Below are 27,110 nucleotides of genomic sequence, written 5' to 3'. Positions count from 1 at the left end.
TCCTGGCAGACACACGAGGCTCAGGCGGGCACAGGACAGGGCCTGGGGAGGAGGGGGCAGGTATGCCTCCCCCCCGTGGCTTGGACACCCGGGGGCTGGGGCTCTCACTGCACCAGGGCAGAAGGAAGTGCTACCTTCCGGGCCAGACCAGCCATGCAACAGTAGCTTACACAGCGAGGGCTCGACTGAGGGGAAGGGACAGACAAGGGGACAAAGGGTCAGCCCAGGCCCTCGCTGCAACTCCTACCAGGGACTGATGGGAGGCTTGGTCCACAGCTGCCACAGAATCATCCACGGCTGGCTCCAAGTCGTCAAATGCCAGCTCAATGTTCTCCTAGGAGGGAAGGGAGAGAGGAAGTGAGCGCAGGCCCCTTGGGGGGTGCCGCCCTACGCTGAAGGCCAGGAGGGGGCTCTGGGCCAGCAAGTCCGCCCTTCCGTCCCTCTCAGGAGCTCCTCCCCTCCAGCAGCCCCTCTGACAAGTGTTCACCACCTCCCAAGGCACCACATGGCCTTTTCCGACAGCTAAGAGTCGTTTAACCTTCTTTAACACTGAGCGAAAGTCCCCCGTTCCTATTACTCACACCAGTTGATGAGACTATACAGAATAAGCCTACTCTCGACTTCACACGATCATCCTTGAACCGCCTGAAGACTGCTGTCATTTGCTTCCTGAATCTTCTCTCAGCCAAGATAAATATCCTCCCCAGTTCATTCATCTCACCTGCCCATGAGGTAGGATTTCTAGATCTTGTCCCATCCGGGACACCCTTTTATGGAGGGGGCCCTACATGATCAATCACCATCTTAACAGACTGGGAGCCAGGGAGCCAGGGAGCCAGGGAAGGCCTGGCCGACCCACAAGGAGGCAGGAACTGTGCGGTGGCAATTCACGGGGCCTAGGCAGGTGTCTTGAGGGTGGGCAAGGAGGGGCTCTCAGGGGCCCCGAATGCACCTGCAGCTTCTTGGAGAGCAAACTCTCTACAAAGTGAGGATATAGTCTGGGGCAGGACAAGACTACTACTCCGGGGCGCACAGGGAGACAGAAATGCCAGAGAGCAAAAGCAGGGAAGGTGGGGCCTTCCCTCTCCACAGATGTCCTCCCTGTGGGTGCCAGGAAGCTGAGGCCGGGGGTGGGGGGTGGGCAAGGCAGAGGCAAGGTCAAGTGCTACCTCCTTGTATCTTTCTAACTCCTGCACAAAGGTGCGCTGGTGGAAGAGTCTCTGCAGCCGGTCCTGGGCATAATTGTGGCACAGCTCCTCAAAGGAGGCTCCGCGGGCCGACCCACCCTGCTCAGGGTTCTGGAAGCCCGGAGTGTCCACAATCATCATAGAGCAGAGCGAGTGCTGGCTGGACTTGAGAGCCCTTCACAGGGAGAGCATGGGTCAGGACTGTCCAGGGCAGTACTGCCGAACAGGCCCCACTGGTCTGCCCGTGGCGCCCAGGCAGCCCTGTTCCACCCCAAGCCAAATCTCCATCCCCGCGCAGGTGCCCAGGACCCTGGTGGGGAGGACGTGCCTCTCCTCGCCCGCAAGGACGGTGAGCCCTCTGCTGGTGGAGAAGGGCGCTGCCTCAGCGATCCCACCAGCATGGAGCCATCAACTCCCCCTTTGTCATGGCAGGAGGCTGGGCAGCTCCTGGGCCCTGCCTGGCACTCACCTGTTCACCAGGGAGACCAGAAGGGTGAAGAGTTCACTGTAGAGGCCGGACGCCATGCCTTCTAAGCACTCCAGTGCACTCAGTTTGGGGCCTGTGGGGCAAGAGCATCAGCTCTACCTCCTGCCTCTGGGGATCCCCATGGGCGGATGCTCTCTAGCCACCCAGGGTCAAATCAGCATGGGGCCCTGGAGCTGGGCCTCTCCCTCTGATGGAAGCATCTATTCACCCCAGCGGTCTCCCCCCGCCAGAGAAGACAGCAATGAGGCCTGCATGGGGCCTCCCAATCACATCCAGCAGCCACGGGGCTCGGGGCACCTGTGCCGTCTCCCAGGCCGCTCTCCTCGGGGCCCTGGCGGAAGGAGGTGGAGCGCTGCAGCGTCCCGCCCTTGTGTTGGTGCTTGAAGATGGCTGAGGATAGCTCCTCCAGGCTGCAGCCCAACAGGTATGCGGCCTTCTGGGCCCACTCGTGGCGGGCAAACTGCTTGCGCCCAGCTACGGGGTAGAAAAAAAAGGATCTGGCACCTTGGGTCTTTCTCCTTAGTCCATCTGATGACTGTTGCGCCCTTTGGCTCCCATGGCCAAGACCTGAGGACCGAGCATCTTCTGGAGTTAAAACCAGCCCTAATGACACCAGAGGGGCTTTAGGCAAAACAGAGACAGCCAACGGCTGCGTCCTTTGAGGGCGGAGAGAACAACAGGTCCTAAAAGAGGCGGGAACTCTACACCACTGCCACCAGAGGGCACCCAGGCAGCTCGGAACCTCTCTTCTGGAGGGCTTGGCCTCAGGGGTGCCAACCTGGGGAAGGACAGTCAGGGCATGAGCCAGCCCCCCTGTGATGAGCACAAGAGCCACGTGAGCCTGTGGGGGACACGTCATGAGAGAGTTCTAGTGCCTCCCCCTTCCGTGAACGCAGCAGGACCCTCTCTCTTACCTCCAGGCGTCTGCCAGGGGAGACCACCACCACCCCACGGCCCAACAGCGGGGAAGTGGAAGAAGCCACAGGGGAAAGGGAAGAGCCCAGGCAGACAGACGTGCCTCAGCCAACATGTGTCTAATCACAGCAATTAGGGAAAGCTAACAAGAAACAAGGTTTTACCTTCAGCAGCTTCTGTAAGGCAAAGGACCAGCATGCAGCATGCAAAGAAAAACAGCGTGTTAGCAACCAGTCATCAGCTGAACCTGCCGGGTCCGTGGGAAGGGACCGTGGGGTGTGTGTGTGTGTGTGGGGGGGTGTTTGTGAGGATGAGCAGGCAAGAAAACGCAACCACATTCAGACTCAGAGATGCAAAAATATACCCAAGTGCACACACACACAATCTCAAAGGAGTATGTTTACGGGTATAATCACGCTGACACACACACACACACAGACCTACAAAGACACCACACACGTACACACACACACACACGTGCACACATGTGCACACATCCTCTGGAAAATACTGGAAGCTCTGAGGAGGTGACAGACCCTGCTCAACAGGGTCCCTGTGTGGACACACCCAGATCTGTCTGCTTGCAGGCAGTGCTGACGGAATACAGGGTTATAGGAAACCTGGTCTCGTCACCTCCTCAGACTGGAAGAACTTCCTCAAGACACAGCCACACGCCTACACGCCTGCCCACCTACACAGTCTGGAGACAACTTTAACTCAGAGCCTGCTTCCTCTTTGGCAGGGATGCCACCTGCTGGGATCGTAAGGAACCTGATACGGAACCGCCTGCCCCTCTGTGCACCCACCCACCCACCAGTGCTTTCTCGCTCCTGCTGAGCAGCCTGGGGCCCTTCACATCCCAGAGAAGATGCGGCCAAAGCCCAAGGCGCCGTTCAGAGGCAGGAGTCCTCTGAGGAAGGGAAGGAAGGGGTGAAGAGGTGCTCCGAGTGCCCGCCCATCAACATAATCTCAGAGGAAGGCAGCAAAGCTCTTCCAAGCCAGACCAAGTCCTAGCCATTCACAAGCCCCCAAGTCCAAGTGCAGAAGCTGCAGCCCATTTGTTACCACGGTGCCTGCTGCCCCCTAGTGGTCTCCACCCTGCCATGCAAGAGGGAAGAGACCCGGCTACCAAACCAGTGAAGGGAAGGGAAGAAGACTCTGGGAAAACTGGCCTCGGAACGCCCCAAGATGGCAAGCCCACCCTACCCGACATCTAGGCCCCCTGGAGGGCATCCTGAGAGGTCCCAGGATGTGGAGGCAAAACGAGTCGGAGCAGCTAGGCCTGGGGCCTCACGGCCAGCAGGCGCCTTCTCCCTGCTCAACCTGGGGCTCCTCCCAGGCCAGTCCCCTCCATTCGGACAGAACAAGCCCAGTCCCCAGAGAGAGCCCAGGGCCAGCACCAAGACGGGACAAGGTGGCCTCAACCCCCCAGGGAGGGGCCAAGGTCAGTTACCCGCTTGCTCCTCGGGGGCCTCTGTCAGGAAGGGAACAAGAAGGAGAGTTATTTCAGGGGGACTGCTCTGACTTAGGGCCCTTCTCCTCCCCCTCGGCCTCAGAACCGCCGCCCCCCTGCTCTTCACAGGGCTCCGCATCACTGCCGCCCAAGCCCAGGGGCAGAGATGCTTCTCCGGGTGCTCGGAGCCTTGTGCTCCGAGGTGGGGGGCTGGGAAGAGGCGCAAGCAACACAGGGGTGTCTGCTAACAGAGACGTCCGTGCCGGGTGAGGGCGCACGGAGCGGCAGGGCCTCCGCAAGCTCTCCTGGGCGACAAGCCGCGCCGTCGGGACCCCCTGCAGGTTACCTTTGGTAGCGCCTGCAGCCCCCAGGTGGTAGATGGCAGCCAGGATGAGCCAGCAGGCTTTCTGTTCATCTGTGGAGATGCCCAACACCTTCATGGCGGTCTGCAGCTTACTGAACTGCTGAGCCGCCTTCTGCTTCTCCTCAGGCTGCAGGGACAGATGGGCCCGCGTCTCAGAGGGGCTGTCCCTCCCGGCGTACCCCCATGCTGCTGGGCCCTCAGGGAGGGCGAGGCCAGGGAGAGCCGCCAGGCTGGAGCCGGGATCCTGCTCCTCGCATGGGGCACTCCAGGCCGCTTCAGGCGGCCCCTACTCCCAAGGCCCAGGGCTGCCAACCGCGTCCCCATAGGCCCCCTCACCTTGGCCAGTGGCACAATCCCAAACACACTGTTCTCTGCCAAGTGGTTCAAGTGAAGCTCTGTCCTAGGGGTACAAATAAGGGATCAGCACAGTGCGGGGTCCCCATGCCAAGGGCCATCTCCCCACCAGGGTGGGGAGACAGACGGATCCAGCTTCCAGACTCTGAGTTCTGCCTGCCCATCATGCCCTACTGTCAGGCCAGCTGCCGCCGCCTTCCCTAATTGGCCTGGCCGCCTGGTCAGAGCACTAGCCTCCCTAGGACAGGGCACCAGAGATGCTCTGGTGAGAGTGTCCAGCCAGACCCCTGAAAGAGAGCAAGGAATCTGCCTGCAGCGTGAGTCCAGCCAGGACAGAGTCCATGCCCTCAGTGACCAGAAGAGCTAAGGAGGAAAATGTCCCGGGGCTGCTTGCTCAGCCTTATCATTTGTCTTTTTTCCACAGAACAAAGACAGCAAGTCTGAAGAACTAAAGGGAAGAGGCGGGCAGACGAACCAACCTAGGAGGCAGGGAGGGCCAGCCTGGAGGGCACTGGAAAAGGCCCAATAACTGCTCAGCCCCACACTAGCCGTGTGACTACAGGCAGGTCCCTGGCCACCCGCATCTTGCTGTGCTATCCCCTCTGCAGATCTGGTTTCGGGGGTAGCAGAGGTCCTAGCGAGGCCGCAGGAACACTGGAGGGTCAATTCTGTGCCCAGGGCTCGGGAGCTCCCGTGGGGTAGAGCCTGTGGCTCATTTGGCTCACCGTCCTGTTACCTCGGGCCTCATATGTGGCAAGCATACAATAAGCACACGGGATAGGATGCAACCAGGTGACAAGATCCAGGAGCCATCAGTGAGCTGGAGTCCAGAGCAACCCCCCCCCTCCAGTTTCCTTGGCCCATCTCACCTGAGGGTGCCATCCCCACAGGCCAGCAGGTAGTAGAAGACATTGAACGTGGCCTCACCCGCTGGGCGTCGAGCCACACGCAGCTTCTCCAGAAGCATCGTCTACAGCATAGCACGGGAGGGTATGGGCAAAGAGGGTGGGGCTGGGTCAAGCTCCACCCCCCCCACGCCAGAAAGAACGGCGGGGGGGTGGGGGGGGGAGGCCTGTAAACAAGCGGCCAGCTCCCCCCAGGGTCAAACCCAGGGCAGAAACCAGACCCAGGCGGAAGAAGACAGGCCCAGCTCCTGGAGGGGCCCTGCTGCCCTGCCCAGGCCCCGGCACAGTCTTCTTAGGGAACTGGCTGGGCACTTCATGGTGAGATGTTTCATTTAGCCTGGAAGGGGATCAGCCTCAGCTGGACCTTCCTTGACTGACAAGCCAGTCTTAACCTGGGTGAAATTAGCCTGCGAGAAGCCCCCGCACACAGGGCCAGGGCCCCAGAAGTAGGGTGTGGTGAGCCCCAAGGGTGGGCAGGAGGCTGAGCCATGCTCCACCCAGGGCAGGAGGCAGAAGGCTTGGGGGACAGAAGACACGGGTGGAGGGGCCAGAAGGGTGGAGGCCTGGAGTGGAGCAAACCAGCCCTGCTAGAGCCAGGGTCCATTTTGTTGGGGTAGAATCCCAGGAAAATGAGGCGCAGGAGAGAGCCTGGTTTCTAGGGCCTGAATCCAGGCAGCCAGTCTCTTACCACCCTGGAGGTCCCTCACCTGGATGGAGGCCGAGGCCACCTGGCCAGCTTGGTCGAAGTCCAGGGAGAGGATCTGAGAGAAGCGGGTGGCGTTGCCGTTCATGATGGTGGGGCTGTTCCCAAAGGCTTCCAGAAGGCTGTACAGAGCCTGCCACTTCTCCACTGCAGGAGACATGCCCGGGGGCCATCAGGAAAGCCTCCAGACGCCCAGCTCAGGCCTATGCCCCCAGCACGCAGAGGCTCGGAGTTACACCGGCCAGACTGCCCGGGGCCAGAGGGGTTTTGAGGACACAGCGAAACCAGGGGGGAAAGGATGGCACCTACGAGGCGCTTCCATCCCCACCCCTCTCAGGTTTTCCAGGTGTCCTGTCTCACCGGAAAACACCTTGTTCCCGCTGGTGCCCGCGATGGTGGCCAGGTACTGCACCAGGTGCTGGCAGCTGGTGGTCTTGCCGCTGCCGCTGCTGCCCAGGAGGATGACAGACTGGTCCTGGCGGCTCATCAGCATTGCCCTGTATGCGGTCTGGGCCACGGCGTAGATGTGGGGTGCCATGTCCTCCCGCCGACACCCCTTGAACATGTGCATCACCTTGGGTGGGAGGGGGACGGAGGGCAGGGGTAAGGCTCTTAGCTGGTCCCACTCGGTCACCCCTTACTCCCAAGGCCCACCTTTCTGGGCCTTTCACGGCAGGGGGCGCCGAGGGATTCTGAGGCTAAGGCCATGCATGGAAATGTAGATTCTAGCCCAGCCCTGGCCTCTGTTAGCGGTTAGCGGGGGGGCCTCATGTCCCCACCCCCTGAAGTGACTCCTCTTCCCCAGGTCAGCTGTGAGAGTGGACAGGAGCCCAGTGGGATGCCAAGGGGGAGGGGCGGAGCCAGGGGAGGTGGGGTAGGCAGCACATGGGTGGGCCCATGAGGCCGCGTGGGAGCCTCGGGGTCGCCGCACCTTCTCGGAGTACACAGCGGGGGCCCCCCGGGGGCTGAGGACGAGCAGGCTGGGGCCAGCGTACGTGTGCAGCAGGCTAGCGCCATAACGTTGGCGTAGTGTGTGGAGGACGCTGGACTCATTGAGGTATACCAGCGAAGCCAGATCTTCTAGACGGTCGCAGGGCGGAGCGTTAGCCTGTGTGATAGGACAGGCGGGCAGGCGCTGAAGAAGCAGAATCTCTGTGCACCGCCAGTGGACAGGCCTGCCCTGCCCAGCCCACTTCCTGTGCCCGCCACCTGCAAACCTTCTCCACATCATCCTCATCCACGTCCAAGATGGCGCCGTCGTGGTCTAGCTTCACGCGCACCTTCCCTTCGGGCAAGCTGAGCTCCTCAGATTTGAGCTGACTGCCTACAGAGCGGGGACAGACAGTCAGACCCAGGCCTGGGAACCTTTGCCACCCTCTTCGGGCCCTTTGTGGTCTTGCCTCCTCCCCACTATATGCCTGGGCTCTCCTCACTCACCACCCAGGCCTCACCGGACCCAGAAGGCACACCCAGCCCCGAAAACTGAGAGGCCCAGACATCTGTCCCCTGGGCCTCCCCAGACTCACCCAGTGAGAAGCCATCCTTATGGACCAGCCACACCTTCTCTGTCTCATACCAGGCCTCCTCCACTGCAATCTGCTCTTCTGTCTTCACCTATCAGAGGGAGGGGGGAAATAAAGAGTCAGTCCTTGTTCTGGGAAACACTGAGTCAGGAGAGCAGGAGAGAGGAGACATGTGAGGGGAAGCGCTTCCAGATGAGTCCCTGGGTAAGGGGGACAGTTGGGGGGCAGATACAGAACAGGGGACATTGGAGGCGTCACAGGAAGAAGGTGGGGAAGCCAGGGGATGGGGGTGATCCTGAGGAGCCCTGAGGACGAGGACACAGAGTTAGGGACCACACCAGCCTTGAGGGTCTGGAAGGACGGGGACACTCAGAACTCGAGCCCAGAAGAGAACAGACCACAAGAAAGCAAACCAGGTTCCACCTTCAGCCACCCTCTTCCCCACCTCCCCGTGGGGCCTGTAGGGTCGGTGTCCTGAGCCCGCACACCGCCCCCTGGGCCCCCACCCGCTGCTACTGTGACCTCTCATGCCCAGCTTCTGCCTTCAGCCGACTAACAGGCCCTCCTGCACCCAGCTGGCAAAGGGCGCTTCCTCAAGACCTGAGGAGAGAAGTGTCTACGGAGGACTCCGTACTGCAACATGATCTGCAGGTCCTGAGTCCTAGCCTTGGCCTGGCCTTCTTTCCACTCCTCCTTCCCGCCTCCTCAGGAGGACAGGCGAAGGCCATGCAAGGGCATGAAACAGCATGGTCAGACACGTGGTGGGGCGGGGGGGGGGGTGCAGGGAAGGACACGGGAAAGGCCTGCCTGCCATGTGGATGGGTACTGGAGCAGCTTAAGCCACAGTCAGTCTCTGAGAGGAGACCTGAGGCTGAGGCGCAGACAACTGCTTTGTGTCACTGACCCCCTGGGTGAGGGACTGGGAAGGACAAGGAGACATAAGTCTTTTCTTTGTCACATTTCTTGGAGCTGAAAGAAAAAGAGATCTGGGTTCTACTCCCAGGTTGGATCTGGGCTTCAGATAACTCCCTCTTCCTTGCTGATGGTCCTTTCCCGTTCGAGAGAGAAGCCTGGACTACACAGGCTCTGGGAAGCATGCCCAGTGAAACCACCCTTCTTCACACAGGATGATTGCTACGGGGCTGGCAACATTTTAAATTGTTAAATGAAAACATTTTTTTAAAAAAAAAAGGGCTAATTCTTTGTTAGTTGAAGAAATGTAACTTTGTAAAAAAAAATCACAATGTTTTATTTTTTTTCCCAAATCACATGATACAAGTGAAAACACGTTTTATGGGTCAAGTGTTTGGAACCTAACAACTAGGGGACATCAAAGGGTTGTGGCCTTAGCACCCCAATGTTCATAGCAGCAATGTCCGCAATAGCCAAACTGTGGAAAGAGCCGAGATGCCCTTCAACAGATGAATGGATAAAGAAGATGTGGTCCAGGGGTGCCTGGGTGGCTCAGTCATTAACCGTCTGCCTTCGGCTCAGGTCATGATCCCAGGGTCCTGGGATCGAGCCCCGCACTGGGCTCCCCGCTCCACAGGAAGCCTGCTTCTCCCTCTCCCACTCCCTCTGCTTGTGTTCCCTCTCTTGCTGTGTCTCTCTCTCAAATAAATAAATAAAATCTTAAAAAAATAAAATTAAATTAAAAAAAGAAGATGTGGTCCATATATACAATGGAATATTACTCAGCCATCAGAAAGGATGAATACCCAACTTTTACATCAACATGGATGGGACTGGAGGAGATTATGCTAAGTGAAGTAAGTCAAGCAGAGAAAGTCAATTATCATATGGTTTCACTTATTTGTGGAACATAAGGAATAGCATGGAGGACATTAGGAGAAGGAAGGGAAAAATGGGGGGGGATTGGAGGGAGAGATGAACCATGAGAGACTATGGACTCAGAAACAAACAGGGTTTTAGAGGGGAGGGGGGAGGGGGGATTGGTTAGCCCAGTGATGGGTATTAATTAAGGAGGGCACGTACTGCATGGAGCACTGGGTGTTATACGAAAACAATGGATCGTGGATCACCACATCAAAAACCAATGATGTATTGTATGGTGACTAACATAATATAATAAAATTAAAAAAAAAAAAGGGTCGTGGCCTAGAATTAATCCTTTAGAATGAATTCAAAGATAGGTTTCCCATACTGGCCAGCAGGTGGAGCCAGAGAATGCCACATCTTCAGGCTTGGGCATGAGGGTGGGAGGTGGGAGGGGCTCAGCCTTTCGTCTTTCTCTACCCAAAGTGAGCAGAATTGAAACCCCTAGAAACCAGGACTCTTGCCCGGCTCTTGGGCTCCAGTGGTTAAAAACCATGTACCACAAGGCCAGACTCAAGTGGTGACACCCCGTCTGGACCCTCCCCAAGGGCCTGACACAGAACTGCCCCATCTCAAACTTCTGGCACTGCCTCTTCCAAGGATCCCCCCACCCCCAGACACCGGGTGGGAGCCAGAAGGGGAAAGAGGCCTTACACTCCAGCACGAGGCCCGAGCACAGACGCCAGCCCAGGTACGGCCCAGGGGTGGCGGGTGGTCGCTGGAGGAAGCGGAGGGCTCCTGAGGGGGGCAGGAGCACCCTACCTGGCTGTGGGCAGGAGAGGCGGTCTCAGGGTCCAGCTGTCAGTAGCAAGCAAAGAAGAGAGAGAGAGAAAGAGGGGTGAAGACAAGCAGACCGTTGGCATGTCCCCTTCAGCAAGCACCCTAGGCCAAGTGGGTGGGTACTCTCTGGCTGCCCAGGGTGCAGGGTGGAGGATGGAAAGACTCAAGTGCCAGGATGGGAAGCTGGCCTGGGCAGGTGAACTGTGCCCAGTCCAGGAAGGAGACGCCAGACCCAGAAGGAGAGGCCCAGCTTGGCGAAGAGACACCTGTTATGAGACATCTCGGAGAAGACACTCTGCTAAGTCATTCACTGTGGCCTGGGCAGGAGTATGCCACTCTGCCTCTGGCCACAGTCTCTCCTGGGTGGGACATCCAGTGCATCCTGAACTAGGCTCTTCTATGAGCTGGCCAGGCCAGGCCACCTCCCCACACTCAGGGCCTGTGCCCCTTGGGTGGCTCTGGGCCTTATCTTCAGGGCAGTGGTCAGCCTGACTCCCCTATAGCCAGCGGACCCCAGAACGGGGCTGTCCCTGGCCTCTAAACACACACAAAGATGCCACCCCCAGTAACAAGGGCTGTCCTTTGGAGCTGCTGCCCCTGCACAGAATGACACCATAGAGCAAGTCTCAGAACAAGACCACTAGCAGCCCCAAGCTGAGGACCCCTTCTTCAATCCCCCCACTGCGCCCTGCACCGGTCGCAGACAGGCACACCGCCCCCTGTGGCAGGCAGAGGCTCCACGCCACCGGGTCCACCAGCCACCTGCCCACGAACCAAGGGACTGTGGGCAGACCCTGTGGCCAGACTTGACCTGTCTCTGTCTGATTACTTAAAGACCTTTCTGAAGAGGAAGTGGAGTCAGCCAGGCCTTGGACCTTGTCTATAAGGAGTTAACAGGCCCCTTTGGGTCTGGAGAGCCAGTGCACCGAAAGAGGGGAGAGTGAGCTCCCGCCTCACCACCCACCAGGCCCTGGCACCAAGCCATGTCCTCCAGGGCCAGAAAAGGGGGCTGGATCCTCAGCCAAGAGGGGTCCCCTCCCATGGGCGCAGGGCTCTAGGTCGCCCGGAGGAACAGGCCTCACAGCTCAGACCCTCTAGAGAGCTCTTCTCTTATTCCTTCAGGTGAGAAGGCCACGTGAAGGCCCCCAGGCTGCCATGGAGTCATCCTTCCATAGTCAGATCCTCCCCCCGCCCGCCCTGATACCCACAGTCTGGCTGCCAGCCTCGGCAAAGAGGAGCGCCAGGGCCTGGGGAACCATACATGAGAGGTGGCATTACAGAAGCTGTGAAGATCCTCTCAAGGCGCTGCTGGGCCTCCTCTGCGGGGGTCACCCGGACTTCAGGGGCAGCTCCTGCCTAGAGGTTAAACTACTGTTAGTCCTGGCCTGGGGTGGGGGGGAGTGGGGTGCAGCATGCCAAGCTTCTAGCCTAGGAAGCCGCTGGGAACCAGTGGGCAAGTGGAGTAGGGTCAGGGAGGCAAGCCAGGCATCAACATGAGTTTTTAAACTATTGGATGAGAAAAAAAGAATGGGTGCCTGAAAATTCTGGGGTTCTTCCTTCTCACAGTCCTAACCACTTCAGCACTGGGATGGCCCTATGTCCCCACATGGCCCCTGCCCCAGGCCCAGGTGACAGGTGGGTGAACTCCAGGTCAGGGCACATCTCAGCCCCCAATTCCACCCTGGTGAGAGGGACAGGGAGCCAGAGGGAGGGCAGCAAGGCCCGGGAACAGGCATATGACACTCTCTGGCTACTTATAGGTTCTAGTCAAGGGCTGAGTTTCCCTCATGGCCTGCCAGTCAGGCCAAAATGCCCCTGCCAACTCCTGGGAGTCAGGGAGGTCCTTTAGGCTGTGCCCTACGCCCCACCCCCTACCCCGCCCTTCCAGCCAGAAGAGCATGCAACATCCTGGGAGAAACAGTGGTGAAACTTGACTCCTCCCCTGCCAAACCTCATAGGCCTCAGAAGGCTCCACAAAATGGGGAAGTTTGAAGAATTGTCCCTGACCAAAGGGCCAGCCATGTAGGCATCACCTTCCAAGGTCCTCCCCTCTGCCTCTCAGCCTCCTGTCCCACCTAGAGGGCACTTCGTGGACAGATGGGGCCTCAGATGCAAAGGGGGCCCACTGTGCCCATTTGCCACCCAGGCATAGGGCTTCTCAAGAGTCCTGCTGCCAGAGGGAACTGTTGGCCAGGCTTGAAGAAGGTAGTGATGGCAATGATGGCATTAAAACTACTGTTATTAGCATCACTATCCATGCTACCGTTTGTGGAGCACCCACCATGCCAGCGACTGGGCTCAGAGCGGATAACATTCCTCATCCTCACAGCAACTCTTCAAAGCTGGGATTAGCCCTTGTTTGCAATTCCCAAATCCGAAATCTCCCCCAAACAAAAGACTTTTTTCTTAACTATTTTGGTGGCAAAACCTGTTTGTAGTCTATCCCCCTGCCATGTGAACAGTCATTGATTTTGCTGTGAAAATATTTATGCTTGGTTACAGGTTGCTGCTCATCATGTAGGACTTTCTAAAATACAAAAATCACTAGCTTCCAAAACACTTCCGGCCCCAAGGGCTTCAGAGAAGGGACTGGAGACCTGTCCTGTCCCCACTTGGCAGATGAAGGCTCAGTGATGGGACCTTGCTGAGATCCCACACAGGGTGAGTGGCTGGGGAGGTGAACACGGGTCACCCGGCTCCAGAAATTCTCTTTCTACCCTAGCGCTGATCTGAATCTCTGCTTGGGATCCGGAGCCTCCAGCCAACACCATGCAGCCTGGAAACAGGCCCCCACCCCACTCAAGAGTGTCGAGGAACAGCGGCATGCTGGTTAGCGGGGCCCATCCCAGAGCAGAGGCCGCCACGGGCTCTGGCACTCGGTTGAGGAAGGCCATGCAGCCCCACCATCGGCCCAGCGTTTCAGCTGTGCGGACATGTTGACGAGGCATGGGGAAGCCGGCTGCGAGGGTGGTCAGGGGCATGGGAGGTTAGTGACACACTCGGGTACCTCCTGCTGCACATCAGGGGCCGGTGACTTGGACTGCAGCAATCCAGGGAGGTTCGACTTCGGGCCAGTGGAGCCTAGGGCCGCCAGCTCTCCTGGTGGGGCTGGGGAGCACTGCTTTTCTGGGATTTCAGGTTTGGCTGGGGAGCCTGGCTTCCCTGAGGAGCCTGGCTCCTGGCTGGAGGGCTTCTCCCCCTTCCCCAGAGACTGCCTGCCACGGGGCTTGTGGTCCTTGCCCCTGCCCCGAGACATCAGGCTCCGTAGACCAACAGAGAGCTCGTCCTTGGCTGCCTCCTTCTTTGCTTCAGGCTTAGGTGGGGCAGGGGGAGGCGGAGGAGGCGGAGGAGGTGGAGGAGGTGGTGGCTTGGGACCAGGAGCCGCCTTTTCTCCCCTCTTCCCTCGAGCTGGGTGCTCGGGGGATCTGACCCCTCTGCTCGAAGGCTCCTTGGCACTCCCAGGCTCCTCACCAGGCAGCACCTTGCTCACCACCTTCCTAACTGCATTTGCCACTTTCTTCCGGGACAGGCCCGGGGCCTCCTCGCTTGGGCCTTCTGCGGCGGCAGCCCCCGGGCCATTCATGGCGAGTGTGGGTGCAGGGCTCGTGGCTCTCTGGGAGGTCTCTGAGGGTAGAGGGCTGGTGGGAGGCTGAGGACTCCTAGATGGGCCACTGCTGTCCTTTGAGCTGCCTTCTGGCTGTAGTCACACAAATACAGGCAGACATTAGCATCAGCCCTTGCGTCCCTGCCCTCCCCGTGCAGAGGAAGTGAGAGGTGTGACTTCACGCCTTGCCCTGGAATAGACCTTCCATTCATCCAGAGCTCCAAGAGGTTACCCCAGGAAGCCCTCAGTCCATCTTCCAGATAGGACAACTGCATCTACAAGTTTGGCTTCTCTCTCCCACAAAGCACAAGCAGGTACTGCTGTCACCTGCGGTCTATCCCCAGCCTTAGCACAGGGCCATGAGATGCCAGCCCAGAGTGCCCAGAGGCCCCCTGAGGTGTCCCAGAGTCACTGGTCTACGTCAGGGCAGCAACCAAGGCCCAACCCAGGTGAGCCCAAACACAGCAGAGAGGGAGCACGGAGAGGCCAAACCACCAATTCCTGCCATCAATCCTAGGCCTCATTCTGGGGTTTCCTGCCTCTGTGGTCCCCGGTCTATCACTGTGCTTTCTGGGCAGTCAGACCCCAAACCTACCCATCCCAGCAAGAGCAGTGGTCAGGGAACAATTCCTGGGCCCAAGATGTGCCAAGCTTCGTCTCTCCTGCTCCTCTGGTTTGTGGCCATTGTCTACCCCTCACCCACACTCTCAGGGGCTACGAAGACCAGTGCGGGCCCAGGAAACTTCCAGCTCAGAGTGCTGTCTGCAGTCTTCCTCCTGCAAACCTCTCCAGGGCTGGAGGCCTCCCAGCTCCCAGAGTATGTGTACAGAATGATAGGACGAAGAGGAGGCAGCTGGGGCCCATGGAGGGTTAAGCACTGAAGTGACCGCCGATTCACTCTGCCCTAGAGCTGGGCCCTGGCTCAGCCAGCCTCCCAGCCTCTGGGCACCTGACTGGAGTATACTGGCACACTTTGCCTGAGGCACCCACCCTTCCCCCAACACTGGTGGCAACTGTCTGTGGTCCCAAGGGACAGCCACTGGGGAAAGCCAGGCTGGCTAATAGCAGGGCAGATGTCCTGCAAAGCCAGCCACATTGCCTGGGTAAGCAAGGTCAACCCTGGGGGGGCTCCATTCTGGTCAGGCAATGCCCTGCCACTCAGGAGCCATGCGTGAGTCCCCCTTCCCCAAAACAAAGACCTTGGTTCCAGAGTGCACCTGGGCTCTGGGCCCTGCAAGCCTGGCTACCATCTCTGCTTGGACGCAGGAAGACGCTCCGAGGGGACAGACCCCTGGCTACCACAGGGAGAGGCTGCGGAGCGGAGCCAAGTCACCTCGCTGTGGGTGGCCCTGCTGCGGGGGTGGGGAGAGGAGAGCTTGAAGGTGCCTCTTCCTCAACCTCTTGGACCAAGAGTGCTCCATGGCATGCCAGGGCACTGTGGGGCTGGCTAGTGGCCCCAGCTGCCGGCTCCTGCCCCTCCCCCTCCCCCTCCTGGCTTTCCTCCCATCCCCCCCCAGCTGAAGGTGGTGGCGATGATGATGGCAACCGCTGACACTCGTACAGTGTTCACTGTGTGCCAGGAAGTCCTCTAGGCACCTCCCGTGTGATTTTTCACAGACTGTCTGGATACCCCGAGGCCCCTCCCCCCCACACATCTCAAACACTTCCCCTTTGAAATCACAAGCTCGCCTTGCAGGGTTAACTACAGATCAGGTGGAAGCCACAGTGTCTGGCTGATGGAAACTCCATCCAAGGAAGTGGGGGAGCTGGGACAGGCACCATCCGGGGTCACGAAGCATGGCACTTCCACCCCCTGTGCCAACCGCAGTCCTCCCCATCTTTAGACCTGGCTATTCTGGAAGTGCCTCCCCTCTCTTGCCTGAAATGAGTCCAGCTTTGCTCAGGGTCCCTATCTCAAGGCCAAATGACCTGGGGGAGAAGCTGGGCCCCCCCCCCCTGGGCAGCTGGAGCCCGCCTCTGGGTCACCCGCACTGAGCAGCTGACGAGGTCTCGGGAAGAGACCGAACAGCTGCAGTGAAATCCCTCCCCGCGCTGGTCTTGTGCCACCCAGAGCAGGACGAAGAGTCCCAACAGCTGAGCTCTCATCTGGTGCTCCCCGAGCTCAGGGTCTGCCCACCTAGGCCTCTCCGGCCCCCCAAGGGTTCAGGAAGCAAGACCTAAAGGTAAAAACTAAAGAGAGGGGGGTCGGAGGAGGTCTCCGAAGCGCCTCGGGATCCCCACCTCCTCCGCGCACCCCAAGTTGGCATCCCACGGACTGCACTTTCTGCCTCATCAGTCGCATTCCCTCGGGCCACCCCAGATAGGAAGGGGCACCCCGCTGGGCCTGCCTGCTCTGGGGACCCACCTCACGAACTAGGTGAGGGCAGGTGGGCACACCCACCCGGGGAACACACACGGGGGGCTCAGAGAAGCACTTACAGCCCCTTCCTCCTTGCCAGGAGGGCCAAGCTTCGGCAGAGTTTTGTCTTCCTCTTTAACCTGCGGGAGCAGACAAAGAGGTCACTGGCAGGTCCGGGCAGGAAACTCAGCATCAAAAGCACGGAAGAAAACCTCCATGGGGCCCTCCCTCCCTAGGAGGCAGAGTTCCCGCATGTTCAGGACTACTGGGGCGAAGGACGTGGAGTCAAAACCGTCCAGGGACAATTTCAAGAATGAATAGACTCCACAGAGTGGGGAAACCCTGGCCTCAGTCACCAGTCACGCGTCTCACATGGACTGTTTTAAGAGATTGCCATCATGGCCTCGGTTACAGCGTGGACGGAAAGATCCAGATAACTCAACTCATGCTAAGTGACAAGAGTCATTCCTGGCTCCGACGAGGAGTGTCTGAAAAAGAGTCCCCTAACCTAGTGACTACGGAGGAGGGAATGACCCCGGCGTGGGGGCCCTGCTGGGAGGTGACTCCTACCAGGTGGCTGGCTCCAACTTGCATCTAGGTCCCTGTGACTCCCCCCGGCCCAGAGCCTGGATGCCTTCCCAGCCAGACAGCTGAGCGCCATGTGGAGGCAGGAAATGGGGCAGGGGCAAAGGGATTCAGGAGGCCAGACATTTTGCCAAGCTCAGACCCACAACACCGCCAACCATGCAGCTGAGGGAGGGAACCCCAAGGTTAGGGGCACCGTGTAGAGGAAGGAAGGATGCCTGAGCCCTGGCTACGCTTGGCCTATGCTCTAGCTGGCCTACGTCAGACGGGAGAGGCAGAGTTGGGAAACCAGCAGCCACCATACTGTATCTGGAAAAAGAACAGACAATGTGGATGCTCTGAAGGTTCCTTCAGTTCTGAGACTGGCTCAGAACAGACCTCAAGGAGGCAGCCCTCAGTCTGAATGAGCCCTCTGCCTGCCCCTCGTTAGCATCCCTCCCTCCAAAAGCTCAGACGGTCCTAGTGGATTTCGTTTCTCTTCTTTCCCCAGTCACATGGGACGATGGGAAAAAGGCAGGTCGGTGCCTTTCTTTCTGGGCACAGTGGGGGTAGGTGGGGGTAGGTGGGGGTGGGTACACTGGAAGGAGTCCTTGATTCCTAATGGAAAAGATCCTTAGAAACTCGTCCAGAATCACGTTAATTATCCACCTGGCAGAGGGCGGGGGACGGGGAGAGGAGGGGAACAACTCTCCATTTGTAACCAGGGTCCCTGGCTACTTTTGAGCTCTGATTAGCAGTGCCTAGGACATTGACCAGCAGGATGGCCGCTGAAGTTTTAAAGCTGCATCTTGTCTATAGAGCTATTTTCAACGGGCCGAAGCTTCAAAGTTAGTTCACACTGTTATGGACAGAGGGAAAATGGCAATTATTCCTTAGAGCAGGCTCTGCTACTTTAGAAATTGGGATTGGAGCAGATAAAGGGAAGGGAGGGGCTGGTGGAGAGGGAATGAGGGGGAGTGGCAGAGTCTAGGTCTGTGCCTAGTGCCCATCACTCAACCCCCCCCCCCCACGCCCCCAAAGATCACACCATGCATTAGCTCCTGAGCACACAGGTCAGAGACCATCAAGTGTTTCACAAACCACACAGACTTGCTCATTACTGCACACAGTGCTGTTAGCTCAGGTTCAGGGATGGCCCAGATTCCAAGTCCATTCCGCATCCCTCACCAGCTCCAATTCTGTCCTCCCTCCAGGGATGCAAGCTGGGGACCCCAAGCGTCCTGCCCAAGTGGTGAAGCCCTGGGGGCAGCGCTGGCTGCCCCCCGAGATGTCTGGGACACCAAGCCCTGCTCTGAGCTCAGCTCTGGATTTAGCCTGAGGCTGACTCACTGCCACCCCCCGCTTCCCCCCCACCAACCAAGGGCTCTGTCTGTCATAGGTCATTGCCCAGCTGGGGACTGTGCACCGCATAAAGGCATGCCCAGGGCGGCAGCCTGAATCACGATATGGAACCCAGGCAGCCAGCTGGCCTGGCTCCTGACTCTTGGCTCCTGTCCTTCTACCCACCATGGTCCAGATGCGGGGAGACCCAGTTCCAGAGGCCTCAGAGCCAAAGCCATTCCCAGCGGCGCCCCCACAGCAGCCCAAGTTCCCAAAGGTGAATCAGAGCAGCAGTGGGGAGGGAAGGGTGTGGAGGGGTTAACTTGGAGGGGCACCAGTGGGACAAAAGGCAGCTCAGCTTACCAGACGCATGGAGCTCAGAGGAAGAGCATGACTCAGCGCAGAAGCCCATCCAGAGAGAAGAGTGAGTTAATGGCCCCCGGTCATTCTCCCCAGCCCCCCAATATACACACATGCGCCAGTCCATCTCTAGCTCCCAGAGCTCCCTTGCCCAGAGGCCAGACTCCTGCCTGCACACATCATGCCAAGCACATAGGAAAAGCACAAGGATTTTGAGACCCAACTTTCCTTTTGCTCCCAGAAGGCAAACCTTGATGAAAAGGCCATGGCGCCGAAGGTAGCCTGCACCCTGGGTCAGAGAAGACACGGGGGTGGGCAGGGTCGCTCAGGGAATCGGAGTCTTCCTAAACGACCTGCCGGGACAAACACTGTGGGCAACAGGGGACAGGAGGGAGGAAGTGGGGGGCGGGGAGGCAGATGGCAACGCTCAGACGTCAGAGGAGGAGCAAGGAATAAAACACTGGAGGAAAGAGATGACAAGGTGGGGTACAGACCATAGAACTTCCTGCCTTTGGAAGCTGTGTGTCCTTGAATAAGCCAGCTCACCTCTCTGGGCCTCTCTGTAGAATGAGGGGATGGACTAGAGTAGATAATGGCTACAGTCCTTTCCAGGTCTGCACCCTAGGGGTCTGGTAGGGAGAGGCACTCTAGCCTTCAACTCCGTGAACCAAAGGTATGTGCCTGCGAAGGCGTTAACAAAGCTTCTCCAGGACTCTTTGCCTTCTTTGTTTTCTACCAGCCACACACCACTACCCGCCAGGGGCAGGCGGCCTGGAGAATGGCAAAGCCGCCCATTCGATGGGTGAGAAATTAGAATGGATGTTCCTGAGAAGCAACAGGCAGAATCTGCCTCAACCCAAGGAGAGGCTTCATCCAAAGAATCCGTTCAATTCAGTGGAGTTTAAGAACCTGTTCATTCTGAATACTGCTTATCATAAATGACCAGTGAAAAATTAGAGAATTATTTTTAATGTGCTTTGTTTGACTTGTCTATTTTATTATCCGGTTCATACGCTAGACTTCGTTTAATTATTTAACTCATTTGGTCTTTGATCTCCTGTGTGTGCAGGGAGGAGTCCATGCATCCCAGGCTGTGAGGACACTAGGCCATTCACACCCAGGCCTGATCCTCTGCACCAGCTCTTCCTTAGGATTATCACTCTGAACGCAAATGTGGGGTTCTCCCTGGAGGAAATCCTGTGGCTTTTGTGGGGAATCGCCTGGCTATTTCTCCTCTCTTCCTTATCACTGGCTTTTAAAGATTTTAAAGATTTGCTTAGGATGCAGAATAACCTATGTTTAGCCGATACAGAAGAGGTGAGGAACTCAGCCCCAAGGATGGTGTCAATGTCTCCACCGAGGTTGTCTGCCGCCATAGCTGGGAACGAAAGGCTCTGTGCAACAAGGGGGCCAAGGCCTCTCCTCCCAGACCTGCTCCCTCTAGGGATTTCAGCCGTCTCTGACAACTTCTTTCATGACTGAATATGGAACACCTACAAGGCAATGGGCCCTGTAAAAGTATTTAACACATATTTTGAAATATAAGTCTTACAACAGCCTCACTCATGAGGAAAAAGACTCGGAATGAGATTACGCCCCAAAGCTATTAAGTGGTGGAGCTGGGATTTGAACCCAAGTTACTCTGACTGCAAAGCTCCCTGAAAGGCCCCCGCTGGGCTAGGCTGGGTCAGAGGGGCTGAGTCGTCCTTAGGAGCCAACTCTGGTTAACATACTGTGTCACTGTCAACGTTCAGGAGGTCTGGAGAGGTCTGGATCCAGCTGGATTGACAGTGAGGTGTTTACTAGTGTTCAGTGTGCCCGGAGAAGTTTAGGCTTGCAAAGGGAGACCACACCACGATCCTGCCCCTTGAGGCTCTGTGACCCCCTGACTACCCTCTCAGGCACTTTTGGCCTAGTCTCCCCCCCCTTTTTTTTTTAAAGATTAATTAATTTATTTTAGGGAGAGATAGAGAGTTGGGGGAGGGGCAGAGGGAGAGAGAAACTTAAGCAGACTCCGTGCTGAGCGGGAAGCCTGACGTGGGGCTTGAACTCACGACCTGAGCCAAAACCAAGAGTTGGACGCTTAACCAACTGCGCCACCCAGGTGCCCCTCTGGTCTCTTCTCTTGAGGGAGAATGCTCAAGAACATGTACTATAAGCCAGGCACAGTGGCAAGCCCTTCACACTGCCTCATTATTTCATCCTCACAAAAGCCCACTTTCTAGAGGGTAAGGGCCTTGCTGAGGCCTCGCTGGTAGGTGGCAGCACTGGGAATCAGGGTGTGAGCTGTTTGTGTGTCCACAGCGTTCCCTGGACTGTGGTTTCCACACAGGCAGGACGCAATGTCACCCATCATACTGTGGGCACTTAATAAGGTTCTTTGGCAAACTTCTCATTCCCATCTGGTCTCTTCCCTCAACTGTAAACTGAGGAGAGTAACATTTTGCCAATCCTGATTGCCGGGGATGAGGGGAACACAAGGGAGGTACACTCTCTAAACTTAGCAATAATAAATAGATGGTACACTCGATGCCATGGGGTGGAAGGGAAAGGGCAGGGACACTCTGAAATTGCTGAGTAGCTCTTTGGGAAGCAAGAGTAGCCATAAAATGCACCATCCTCTGGCCCTAGCCATCCCATCTTCAGGAATGTGTAAGCAATGAGCTGATTTAAAGCAAGGAAGAGAAAGGAAAAACCCACAAACCCAGACAAGAGACTTTTAAAGATGCACTCTATGTAAGAGCCCTACATTGGAGGGTGCGTGGGTGGCTCAGTGGTTAAGCGTCTGCCTTCAGCTCAGGTCATGATCCCAGAGTCCTGGTATTGAGCCCCGCACCGGGCTCCCTGCTCCACGGGAAGCCTGCTTCTCCCTTTCCCACTCCCCCTGCTTGTGTTCCTGCTCTCACTGTGTCTCTCTCTGTCAAATAAATAAAATCTTAAAAAAAAAAAAAAAGAGCCCCACATTGGAAACCACCCAAATGCCTACTGTTAGGGAAGGGGTAGATGAGCTATGGTACTTGGGTCCAATGCACTGTTACGTTGCCATTTAAACTAACAAATATGTGACCACTGTAACCGTAGGGAAAACTCCACCTAATATCAATCAAAGAAACTAGGACCTGAACAGTAGGCAAACAGTGATGGTCATCATCTTGTAAATTAGACACAATAGAGACATTTGGTATTTATTTTGTTATGTATTTGTTACTTACTGTTTATTTCTATTTTAAAGATGGCTAAATAGTCAGTAAAAAAGAAAAAGCAGAGGGGATAATAGCTGAAAGCATTTGTTCTCAAAGAGGAGAAATCCAAGAAATGTGCTGAGGGACCCATCGATGCTCAGCCTGGGAAGGCTTCCAACACTCAGGGGGCTGGACCAGGCTGCGTTTTACCCTCTGAACGGGACCAGCAAGGACCAGCTGCCCTTAGCTTAACGTCCTCTGTGCCCCTCACAGGAAGGAATGGGACACAAATGTCCCCAAGAGAAGCTTTCCACCCACCAGGCTCCCCACCGGCATGGAGTACCCAGGCTGGGAGGAATGCATCGAGGCTCTGGTGTCCACACAGATATCCACACACCGGGAGACCGCAAGGGAAGGGGGGAAGAGGAAGAGGAGATCCTGCTGTCTGTGACATAGGGAACTCGGCACCTCTCCCCTCTGCTAACACTTGTGCACATTTAGAGAAAAAAGAGGCATGGCATCCTCCTCCCTCTCCCTTTCCGTTCTGAGGAGCAGAGAGTAGCTCCTAGGAGACCCTCTTCCTACAGTCCCACCCTAGCACCTACTTATCTAAGGACGGGGATGAGGTGGGGGATGAAGGCCTAGGGAAGAAAGCACAGTAATAACAACCAACCTTTACTAAGCATGTCTTAAATGCCAGGCACCGTGCTGCATCCTCTGCAGCATGACCTCATTTAATCTCCACAACAGTCCTCTAAAGGACATACTAGTGTGATTCCTACTTTACAAACGAGCAAAAGGAAGCTCAGAAATGACCTGGCCAAGGCCTCAGAGCAGCAAGCGGTAAATCAGAGCTCACACCTAGGTCTGTCCTCCAGCAAGAACCTCCTGGGCTCACTTTAAGGGGTGGAAGCCAGCCCTACCCCGCCTCCCTCGGTCCACCTGCATTGTTGAACTTCCATGACATCATCGGCCAGAATAACAGCTCGGAGGGAAAGCAGGGGTTTCCGGAGATAACCTGCCCTTCCACCACGACCCGAATAAGCTTTGCACGGAGCTGCCTCTGCAGGGAGTGGCCTGAAGGCCACGCTGCCAGCCAGAGGAGGAGGGGGACAAGAGCTTGGCAGGGCCACCTTGGCCCTTGGGTCCAGCCTCCAGTGAGAGCCCTCCCCCAGCCTGGGGCGGAAGAGAAAGCGGCCGAGTGCCTGCCGTCACTGTGGGCCAGGCCAGCCTGGAGGAAGCAGGTGCACTGGAATGGCTTCCTGCTGCCGTGAAGTTGCACACAGGCCCGGGGTTCCTCCTCCAACGGCTGGACCCGCCGGAGGCCTCCCTCCCTCCCCCGGGGACCCTCGCTGCCCCTCTGCCGGGCCCATTGCCATCTGCCTCGCCATGATCGTGCACCCCCCCAAATCTTCAACCTAGTGCTGGTGGCCCAGGGGCCCGCCGGGATGGAGTGGGGTGGGGTGGGGCGGGGCGGGGAGGAGGCCCGACCAGGAAGCACCCACCTCGCAGGGCGAGGAGTCTCTCTGGCCCCAGCCCCAGCTACCGACACACACCTCAGCCCTGGCGCCAGTTCGGTGGCTGGGACGGGGCATGGGGAGAGACAAATGCTCGTGGGCACGTCGCAGGCTCTCAGTAGACCTCCGCGCTGGGCCAGCCCACATGCTGCCAAGTGCTGACACGACCGAAAACCTGGCCCTCGGTGGTGGCCGGGAGGGGTTGGCGTGGGGGGGGAAACGGAACGACTGAAAGGCAGCTATGTCTCTCCTCACTTGCTTTTTTAAGGAACTTACTCTTCTGAAGTAATCTCTGCTGAAAATGAGACCTACAGACAGTCAGGGCATCCCCGAGATGCCATCCCGTGCCCCTTCCAAGTGTCCGATCCACAGAAATACAGGAGGCCATGCTGAGTCCACTCGTGGCCCCCCTGACAACTCGAGGGACCACCCCTCTCCAGCGCCTTTCTCTTGCCTACCGGGAGGACGAAGGGCGGAGGGCCACATTGGCAACACAAAGCAGGAACAAGACTTCCCAAGGTCCAGGAGGTACTGGGGTTCCCGGCCTCAGAAGAAAATAGCGTTTTAAGGAATGAGGGCCTCGAGCGCTAATGGTCTGTGGGGAAGGCGTGTCACAGCCTGTGGACAAGCTGATGCAGTCCCAGGACACTGAGGTTTAGAAAACGGTGCCCCCTCCCAAACTCCCAAAGTCATGAGTCAGGCCCAGGAGGGCCTTGCCTCTGAGGCATTGGGAGGCTGCCTGAGCTGGATGATTCCCTCCCCACCAAGAAGCTCAGAGAGGGGCCCCAAGGCACCTCCCCCCTCCTTCAGCCACATCTGGGGAAATAAGAAAAAGGCCCCTCCTTTCGGAAAGGAGGAACCGGCATGAGGAGCCGGGGACATTTCCGGGGTTGGGGGTCAGAGGGACACTCACCCGCATGGCCTGGCCTGGAGCAACCAGGAGTAAGGAGTCTCCTCTCCGATGCTGCTCCGTTAGCAGCTCAAAATAGCACTGGCTGCAGCCCCGCCCCTGTTCCCCTCCCGCTCCCCAGGCCCCTCCCGCCAGGGCCGCAGCTGCCCAACCCTGGGGAGCCGGTCCCAGACAGTGAGTGGCCTCCAGGACTGCAGTACCAGGTACACCCGGATGGAGAGGGTAACACAGCGCGGATGGAGAGGGTAACAGCGCGTCGGGAAGGGGAAGAGGAGGCACAGAGAGTGAGGGCACGGGTGGGGGGCAGGAGGTGTGGGAGGGTTAGGGGCAAGGGACAGGGAGGGTGGGACTTTCCTCCTGACACACACCCGGGCTCCTGGACAGCTGAGCTGATATGGCCCCTAAAAATAGCAGAGGAATTTGAGACCTGCAGCCCCCGGCCCCACAGGCCAGGATTAAGACAAGCACATGCGCGTTCACACACACACACACGCACACGCACACACAAGCGCACCATCATGCATGAACACTCAATCACAGCACAGTGTTCTGGAGAACACACAAATTATAAGCTCACCCCAGCCATCTAATTACTGCGGCAGAGGCCAAGGAAACCACTAACGTCACATCCAATCCGATACACAGGGCCTGCTGCACGCTATGCCCAAATAGCAGCCACGCAGCCATCCTGGACGAGTCTGGCAGGCATAGAGCCCCACACGATCCGTCTGAGGCCCACTGGGGCTGCCTCGCCGGAAAGCCAGTGAGGACATGCAAGGAATCAACTGCACTTTCTGTGTATACATCCCTCACCCCACACAGCCAGAGACTGCGCAGGCAGAGGAGGGTGTGGTGGGTGGGCCGTGGCCCTGCAGAGGAAATCGTGGTGTCTGGCCAATGAGCAAGGGCTGCCGTAACAAGCCAGTACTCCTCGTGAAGAGAAAGCCCGTCCCTGCTCTTCGGGGAGTACCACGGCATGCCCAGATCGGGGCTGGGGACCCCCCCAAAGAGGCTGAAATGGGAGCCAGGGGCAGGTGGGAAGGAGCCAAAAGAGGCCTTTTGAAGCTGTCTCAGAAGCTGTCAGCTCTGCAGAAAGAAGGAAGCTGGCCTGTCTTTCCCTCTCCAGGAAAACAAAAGGGGGGGTGGGAAGGCCTACAGAGCTGTCGCCCAATCAGTGTCCAACAAGGGTGGCTGGAGACCCCCAGGCCTACCACCCCGCCAGTCTTGTGAGCCCGGTGGGTCCTGTAAACACCATGACTTTCTCTGAGAAAAGGTTGGTAAGCACTGCCTGAGAGGACCGAAGCCCAGCGCTGCGTGTCCCCCCCCCCCCCGCCCCCACACACCATACAGGCAGAACCACACGTGGCCATGAGGATATGGGGCTCCTGCCTCGGCTTTCTAGGCACTGATGTGTCTTCCCAGGGAGATGGTCTGGCCCTTCCGGGGCATGTGCTGTGTCAGAGATCTTCACATCCCCGGGGCTTTCTTGACACATTGGTGCCAACCTCGGCTGCAGACTGAAATCCCCCGTGGGACTCCAAAAATACTGATGCCTGAATCCCATCCCTTCCCCCTAGTCTCTGATTTAATTGGTCCAGGAGGGAAGGCTGGGCACTAGGATTCATAAGAGCTCCCCCCAGGTGATTCTTATAAATAGCCAACGTTGAGCACTGCTCAATTTGAAGGCAACGTAAGGCCTGGAGCAGAGGTTAAATCCTTTGTTAAATCACTGAGTGCCTGAATAAATGAATGAATGAATGAGTGAATGAATGAAGGACTTCGCTGTATGACCACGGGCCTGTGACTTACACAGCCCTCATCTGCAAAACGAGGGTTCTGCCCGCAGTGACTCTTTGGCATGGTCAGTATGTGACCGGTAAAATCTCAGGGAGTGAAAGGGTTTGGTTCTCAAAGTGCGGTCCCCAGACCAACAACCCCTCCCCCCTCCAGACCTACTGATTCAGAAACTCTGGAGATGGGGCCTAGCACCTGTGTTTCAGCCAGCCCTCCAGGTGATTTGGAGAGCCGCTGCTTTAAAGGAATGACTCGTGGTGCACCGTGGTCAACAGAGAGACCTCCCGGTCCAGCCAGCCTGGTTCAATCGTCGCTTGTCCATGCGGTAAGCCACACAACTGAACTGAACTGTGATTTCGTCAGCTGTACAAGGCGGGCAGGTTATTGTAGGCATCAAATGAATTAGTGCTTGCTCCAGGAACCGTGTCTAACACAAAAGTTTTCAATAAACTTATCTGAAAAAAAAAAGTTTTCAATAGTTTTAACTATTATTATCTATCTGTGATCATGGGCAGGGGGGAGAAAAGAAAAGCATCATAAGCAACATTTCCAGGTAACTGAAGACTATCCCCTTGAAGAGGCAAAATATTTTCTATTTTTTTTTTTTTAAAGATTTTATTTATTTGAGAGAGAGAATGAGAGACAGAGAGCACGAGAAGGAAGAGGGTCAGAGGGAGGAAGCAGACCCCCTGCTGAGCAGGGAGCCCGATGCGGGACTCGATCCCAGGACTCCGGGATCATGACCTGAGCCGAAGGCAGTTGCTTAACCAACTGAGCCACCCAGGCGCCCCATTATTTTCTATTTTAAGTAGTTTTCTAAATCCTATGACTAATTTATAAATCATAAAAATAGACATTTTATAGATTCTCTTCTAAGTAAAACACTCTGAACCCATCTCAAACATCTCCAATTCTGAGCTTCCTCTCTTGAACCCACCTCGTTTCCATCCTGGATGTACTGGGGGGCACATT

The 27,110-nt window shown here is 57.2% G+C and overlaps 1 protein-coding gene across 14 annotated transcripts in view; it reads right to left on the bottom strand.

The window, feature by feature from the left end:
- The window catches only part of MYO18A (myosin XVIIIA), a 95,466-nt gene that overhangs the window by 38,256 nt on the left and 30,100 nt on the right, over positions 1 to 27,110 (bottom strand). For 5 of the 14 annotated variants that reach the window (XM_064582910.1, XM_064582911.1, XM_064582902.1 and 2 more), the window contains exons 3-18: positions 16,551 to 16,610; positions 13,515 to 14,204; positions 11,786 to 11,863; positions 10,382 to 10,525; positions 7,895 to 7,982; positions 7,586 to 7,692; positions 7,300 to 7,476; positions 6,729 to 6,942; positions 6,373 to 6,515; positions 5,630 to 5,730; positions 4,743 to 4,806; positions 4,389 to 4,533; positions 1,972 to 2,148; positions 1,657 to 1,747; positions 1,170 to 1,362; positions 248 to 334 (exon numbers count right to left, since the gene is read on the bottom strand). In XM_064582910.1, the coding sequence (XP_064438980.1) occupies positions 248 to 334; positions 1,170 to 1,362; positions 1,657 to 1,747; positions 1,972 to 2,148; positions 4,389 to 4,533; positions 4,743 to 4,806; positions 5,630 to 5,730; positions 6,373 to 6,515; positions 6,729 to 6,942; positions 7,300 to 7,476; positions 7,586 to 7,692; positions 7,895 to 7,982; positions 10,382 to 10,525; positions 11,786 to 11,863; positions 13,515 to 14,204; positions 16,551 to 16,610 (2,559 nt within the window). Of the gene's footprint in view, positions 1 to 247; positions 335 to 1,169; positions 1,363 to 1,656; positions 1,748 to 1,971; positions 2,149 to 4,388; positions 4,534 to 4,742; positions 4,807 to 5,629; positions 5,731 to 6,372; positions 6,516 to 6,728; positions 6,943 to 7,299; positions 7,477 to 7,585; positions 7,693 to 7,894; positions 7,983 to 10,381; positions 10,526 to 11,785; positions 11,864 to 13,514; positions 14,205 to 16,550; positions 16,611 to 24,347; positions 24,428 to 27,110 lie in introns of those variants that run through there. The other 9 variants (XM_064582909.1, XM_064582914.1, XM_064582915.1 and 6 more) reach the window with 7 other exon arrangements.

This window comes from Mirounga angustirostris, unplaced genomic scaffold (assembly GCF_029215605.1).
Source record: "Mirounga angustirostris isolate CCGP_5_RB_7025 unplaced genomic scaffold, mMirAng1.0.hap1 SCAF_17, whole genome shotgun sequence".
Classification (NCBI taxonomy): Eukaryota; Metazoa; Chordata; class Mammalia; order Carnivora; family Phocidae; genus Mirounga; species Mirounga angustirostris.
Note: the sequence above shows the minus strand (reverse complement) of the source record. Positions and strands in the feature narration are given on the sequence as shown.